This window comes from Larus michahellis, chromosome 6, assembly GCF_964199755.1.
Source record: "Larus michahellis chromosome 6, bLarMic1.1, whole genome shotgun sequence".
Taxonomy (NCBI): domain Eukaryota; kingdom Metazoa; phylum Chordata; class Aves; order Charadriiformes; family Laridae; genus Larus; species Larus michahellis.
Genome location: NC_133901.1, coordinates 33,901,755 through 33,908,230, shown reverse-complemented (window position 1 = coordinate 33,908,230; position 6,476 = coordinate 33,901,755). Strand labels below are relative to the sequence as shown.

General features: G+C 57.4%; 1 protein-coding gene across 1 annotated transcript; it reads right to left on the bottom strand.

The window, feature by feature from the left end:
• Window positions 1–4,079: 4,079 nt before the first annotated feature.
• Window positions 4,080–6,085, bottom strand: DKK1 (dickkopf WNT signaling pathway inhibitor 1). Its single transcript, XM_074593064.1, is given in 6 exon segments — window positions 4,080–4,646; window positions 5,087–5,197; window positions 5,332–5,488; window positions 5,630–5,857; window positions 5,860–6,019; window positions 6,021–6,085. Coding segments are annotated over 6 exon segments (972 nt in total). The 3' UTR covers window positions 4,080–4,395.
• Window positions 6,086–6,476: the final 391 nt, after the last annotated feature.

The following is a 6,476-nucleotide window of genomic DNA, read 5'->3' as shown; positions in this document are numbered from 1 at the left end:
GGCCTTTCTGTTGATGCTTCCGTGAAAGCACCTCCTTGAAATCCGTACCTGCGGAGCAGAAAAATCATCTCGGGAAAACCTTAGTGTAGTCGGAAGAGCGATTCAATTTTTCTCTGCCCGTCATTGCAGGCATCAGCATTCGTACAGCCCCTGGGATGCCAGGGCTGGGGGAGGGCTACGGGGTTTTTGGGTGTTGCTTTATTATTTTTATCCGAGCGCTGCAGAGGTGCAAGGTATGTAACAAGCCCGTAGCTAAGAGCCTGGAAAGGGCTTAAAAAAAATAATCAACCGTTAGAGAAATTAATAGCAAATCGGATAGCGAAGGGAATAAGACCTTTAAAACCTATAGTACTGCAACTGTAGCTGTTAGGAGGAGTACGTGAAGGAGTGGACCACAGACACCCCTTAAATACTGTCTTCTATCACCGCGGGGGCTCAACCGCCACCGAGGTATATGCTGCTTTCTTACTCTGCCCTCCTTCAGACCCTCAAAAGGTAAAACTTGGGAGGGGATATCACCGGCTCCTTTCCACTCACCCTGGGCAAGGCACCCAGTTTGAGGGACGAGCAGGGCAGTTGCTGTACCCTCTCACTGCCCATATGGCAGCGACGATGGGCTCGTGCTTCTTTGTGCTTTGCCAGGCCTGAAGCCACCCTTCCACCGGCTGTGGATTTAATCAGAAGGAGATACGGAGGGGAAGGCTTGTGTTTGCAGAAAGCTGTAGAGCTGTGCTGCCAGCAATCAGTCATTAGGGGAGGCTGCTTTATGATGCCTGATTCTTTTTTTTTGTTGTTGTTATTAATAACACTATTTAACTTTGCAGAGCTTTACTGTTAGCTCTTCCAGCCCTATAACCAGGAACAGAGAGTAAATAAGAGGTGCTGACCCTCCTCATCCACCAAACCCTGCTGCTTCTATTAGCTCTACAATTTGCCTAGAATAAGGTTTTTTTTCTGTTTGTGCGTGTGTGTGTGTGTGAATAATTTAATGGGTTGAGGAAACACATCCTGAGATGCCTTTTCCTACGGGTGTTACTGGATTGTGCATCACGTGCTGAAATAACATGTTTCTCCATATCTTCTCTCTTTGGGTCAGGGCACGAGGTCCAGATCCGGACACACCAGCCAGTTCAAAGCCAAGGGCTTGCCACATCCCATCTTTGCCGAGTCTGATCAATGTATGTTCAACTTCCCATACCCTGATTTTTTTTGAGGTTGCAAGTGTTAATTCGGGCATTTCTGAAATACGGAGACGAATGCAGGAGGGACCACAGTGATGCTGCCTATTTATTCCTTGGGGCATCCCGATGCTCCCACCATCTTCCATTTTTCTGTGCTTTTCTGAGCTGCTCTTGGCACGAAATTAATATTTTGACTTCTCAGGCTGCCAAAGCCCTAATGCAGGTTCTGGACCTGGGGACTGAACGATGCATGGGGACAGGGAGGACTGAAAAAATCTCTCCCTTAAAGAAATGGGTCACACCGTTGTGTTTTTTTTTTTTCTTTTTCTAAGGAGTGTTACTAAATCAAATTTCTTGGTGCTCTACTTGAAGTTGAAATGGGGCAGAAATGGGAAGAGATCCCGACGGCTCGCTGAGGTGGGGGGAAGGGGAGAAAAAAAAAAAACCAAACTAACGCACAAAACCATTGCTTTTGTGAAATCTGGCCATGAAACTAATTATTGTGGAGCTCTGCTGTGCTAGCATCCATCCTGCCGGCAGCGGGCATGGGCTACAGGAGAAAGATGCGACCTGTGCTTCGGAGGTCCCTCATGCCTTGTGTCAGACACTGAGTGCTGACCTGGACTGCTCTTCTTGCCTAAAAAGGACTGCTAAAAATGCATTTTATTTCTTTTTTTTTTTTTCCCAGAAAGTGAAGAATATCAAGGCGTAAGACCCACCAAGTCATTTTTCCTTAATACACAGAGAAGTACAGAGATGGCGAAATTGCCTGAAACAAAAAAGGATGGAGACCATGGTACTCATCATGCCAAGAAATGGTACCCAAGGCTTTTTGGACCGAAATAGTCACTTTATTAAGTTGCCCAAAGTGCCAAAGCACGCCGGGTGTCACCGCAAGGCCACCCTGCTGCTGAAACTTGTCCGCAAGGATGGAGCTGGGTGTGATGACGCCGAGCCCCAGGTCCACCCGAGTGCCCTTGCGAGTGGGCAAGGTTTGATATGACATGATTCTGAACCAAAAAGATGCTTAATTGCTATCTAATGCATCATGAGCGCATTTTTCACTGCCTTTGAAGGTGTCAAAGCTGCATTGGTTCACCTGTGAAGGAGAGAGTGCTGTAACTGTATGGAGAAAAAAAAAACCCTATACCTAATTACACTATTTTATATGTACCAGTTAATGGTGCCGTTAATGTCAGATCTGAACTTATCTAAATAGTTACTGATGCTTTTATTCATAGCCAGGTACCTTCAATGGCTCCAGTGCCATTGACTTTTACTGGGCATAATCATAATTAGTAATAATAAGTATGTTATGAAGTAGGAATTTTTTTAAAAAATACCTATTTTTTTAAAAAGTATTTTTATTTTTTTTTTTTATTATTAAATTTTTGAAGCCTTACGCGACAATTGAAGCCCTAAATGCCAGACTTTGAGTCCTAAAGGTTTTGGGGGGGGGGGGGGGGGGCGGGGGGAGAGCTGCTTGAAACCCCAGCTCGTGCTGCGACCCCGGTAAAAGCTGTTGCCGAGCACAGCCCCTGGACGGTGAGACTTAAAGACGCGCCATCCAACAATGGCACCGCGCGTCGTCCCTGCACCATCGCCGCTCGGCTCATGCCATCCGCGGTCGCTGTGGCTACTGTGGTCTCCCCCGGCTGCTGCAGACAGCTCGGTGGGCACCAACGCCCCCCGTGCCTTTAGTTGGTTTAAGGAACATCGGTGTTTGTTTTACCTCCCGTTTGGGGCAGCTTTGGCTGTTCTCAGCCTGCCTGGTGCCGCTTGAAAGGGGCTGGAGGAAAGACGCGGCTGACCCCTCACCCTGTGCAAAAGAAAGGCTCGTTTTTTAATCATTTCCATCTACCCAAGTGAGGGGGGGGGGAGTGTGTTTTCTACCTCTTTTGCATTTTCCGTAGCTGTGGGCTGGGTTCAGCGCCAGCTGGTACTCACGGAGTCCCGCCAGAGCTGCCGTTTGGCTTCATGTTCAGTAATCCCACGCACCAGTGCTGTCCCCGAGGTCCCTAAACAGGCAGCGTTAGCGCTAGAGGCACCGAACGCGAGCGATCACGTTTCATTTTTTAAAACAAGATGTGGCACTGCTGGAGCATCCCTGCAAACAGGACGCGGCACCCTCGGCGCCCACCCAGGGATGCGCTGCTTTGCAAGACACATTCGGACTTGGGGTACAAAGCACCTTTGGGGCATACAAGGAAGACACCCCCCACCCACGCCCCCCCAGCATGGTTTTGCATCCCGAACATCTCCCCCCGACCACAGGACAGAGCCGCCAGCACTGCCTGTGCTGCCCACCGTGGCCCCCCGCTCTCGCCCCGCACACATTTACAACCCCTTGCAATAAGTATTAGGAGCTAAAGCGGGGGGGGGGTAATGTGTTTGCAGCTTTCCCTCCCTCCAAGTCATCCCGAAATGCAGCAAACTCATAGTAACAGGCTGCGAAGTGAAGTGAAAAATAAGTCTTTTATTGTGCACGGAGCAAAGATTGCACCGACGGAGCGGTTGAGATCACTGTGCTCCTCCTTGGCACCCGTCCCACGGTTGGCCACGCGCTGCAGTCCAGTGCAGCCCCTCCGGCAACCCTTTGCTCCCTCCTCACCCCATGGAAAAAATCAGGCAGGGGGGTGTTTCGCTGCTGCCCGCCCTTCCCAGAGCCCCGGTGCACATCCTCAGCCCCGCATCTGGTGGCCAGAGGGTATCGGTGGCTACTGTGGCAGACGGTAATTCCTAAAAAGCAGCTGAAGGAAGTGATAACCAAACAGCCTTTCCCATGGTGTGTTGGCGATGAGCACCACCCCCCCGCGCCCCGGGGCACATATTCCCTCCTGAGGGGAAGGGAGGGACCATGACAGCCACGCTCGGGCAGGGATCCGTGGTCAGGGACGCGTGGGCAGCTGGGGCCGGTTTTAAAGAACAGTTTATTCGCTCACAAACAAGATGGTCGTATCCCTTTGACCCCGATTTAAAAACCCAGTGTGTACAAAGTCACAGTCACGGCTTGAAGAGCACAAGGCAGCACCCTCGGAAAAACAAAAAAAGTAATTAAAAGTCCCGGCGTTATGTACAGCTAAGTGCCAGCTCGAGTATTCACAACACAGTAACGTACTGCAATTAGTCGCTTAAAGAGTAGTTCCCTTGAGAAACAACCTTCCGCTCCGGCAGGGCCGGAGTCCGTCCCGTCCATCCATCCGTCCGGCGATGCTCAGTGCCGCTGGCAGGTGTGCAGGCGGGAGGCATCGGCAGGGCCATGCTCTCGCTGGAGGCGACACGCCAGCCCCTCGGCGCACTGGCACCGCTGGAAGATCTCCAGGCCGTGGGTGCCTTTCCGCCGGTGCCGGGTACACACCTGCCCTTCCCGCAGCACCGGCTTGCAGATTTTGGACCAGAAGTGACGGGCACAGCACAGCCCGGCTGAGCAGTCCGAAGAGCGCAGGCAGAAGTCCCCTTCCTCACCTGTGTGGGGACAGGGTGGCATGTATTCAGCCTGGGATGCTCCCACAGGGGATGATGGAGCAGGTTGGGTATCCCCCACAGAGACAGTGAGGCAGGGTGGGCAGCCCGGAATGCTCCCAAGGGGCGCAGTGGGGCAAGGCGAGCATCCCAGACTGATCCCACAGGAGACGGGAAGGCAGGGTGGGCATCCCGGACTGACCCCATGAGGGCCAGGGTGGGTATCCCAGACTGACCAGAGGGACAGCAGGGCAGGATGAGCATCCTGGACCAACCCCACGGGGGACAGCAAGGCAGGGTGGACATCCTGGACTGACCCCAGGGAGAGTGGGGCAGGGTGGGCATCCCGGACCAGTCCCACAGGGGACAGCAGGGCAGGATGCTCAGCCCCCTCACTGGGGACAGTGTGGGGGGGTCACGATGTTGGCCCCCCCCCCCCTTACCTTTGGCAGTGGGGAGCCAGGCGGGAGCAGGTGTCCGTCGGGGCAGAGCCTCAGTGCCCATCTCATCCAGCTCGGTGGCTCCGTGGGGAGGCTCCGGGGGGGTGCAGAGCCCTGCGGGAGCCAGCGGGATGGCTGTCAGCCACGCGTGGGATCCCCGACACCCCCTCCCGCGGACACCCCCCAGGGTGTCTGTGTCCGTCCGTCCCCCCCCCACCCCTTCCTCCCCAAGCTCTGCCGCCCCTCACCGTTGCTGCAGGTCGTGCCAGGGCAGCACATGGCGTCGCGCAGGCAGCGCTTGCGGCGTCTCCGGCAGGCGAGGCAGAGCGGGGCACCCCCGCCGCGGGCCGCCCCCCCGCAAAACTCCTCGGGGCCGCAATCCTCGTCCTCAGCGCAGGGGAAAGGCTGGTGGGGAGGGGGAGCAAGAGAAGAGCGGAGGAGGTCAGCGGGGCCGGCACCCCCACATCATCCCGGTGCGTCCCCCACCACCCCCCCAAACTCCATCCCCGCCGCGTCCCTCCATCTCCGGCGCATCCCTGCTCCTACCTGCCGGGTGGCGGCCGGCGGCGGCTTGTTGCTGCCGTCGAAGGGGGCGGCGGGGGCGGCGCTGGCCTCGGCCGCTCCCCCCGGGGGGGGTCCCTTGATGGCGTTGGAGCTGAGGCCGCCGCCGGGCGCCGCCGCCCGCCCCGCCGGGGCCGCGCAGCTCAGCGCCGCCAGCAGCGCCACCAGCCCCCGCATCCTCGTCCCGTCCCGTCCCGTCCCGTCCCGGCCCGGCCCCTCGTCCCCGGTAGCGTCCCCGTCAGCGGAGCAGCTCCCGCGGCCCCCGAGCAGCAGCTACCTGCGCTGCCCGCCGCCGCCTTTATACCCCCGGGGGCTGCCTCCTGCGCCCGCCCCCTCGGGGAGGAGGGCACGGCGGATGGGATTTCAAAGGGGCCCCCGGGGAGGGGGGGGGGTTGTGCCCCCAAAACCACCCCTTCCACCCCGCCCCGAGGGCTCCGTCATTGGCCGCCGGCCCGGGAGGGGGTTTCGCAACGACGATGACAGACCCCCCCCCCCCCCCTTCCCTCCTCCAGCATCCCCCCCCCCCGCGCAGTCCCCCGGCCAGATGCTCTGCACGCCCCGACGCCGCCGCTGTCTCCAGCCGGGCGCGCCGCCTCGCCCGACGGGGAGGGACGGGGAAAAGCGGCGGGGGGCGGGGGGGCTCGCCCCATGCAACCCGCCCCCCAGTGGCTGGGAGCCGCAGTGGGGTGCAGATAGCCCGCCCCCCAACCCCCTCGGTGGCAGAGTTGGTCCTTTGGTCTCCTATAAGTCTGCGCTCCCCCCCCCCCAACCTTCCCCCGCGCCCTTCCTGGCGCCAGCGCAGCTTTGCAGGAAGGCGGGGGGGAAGGGCCCG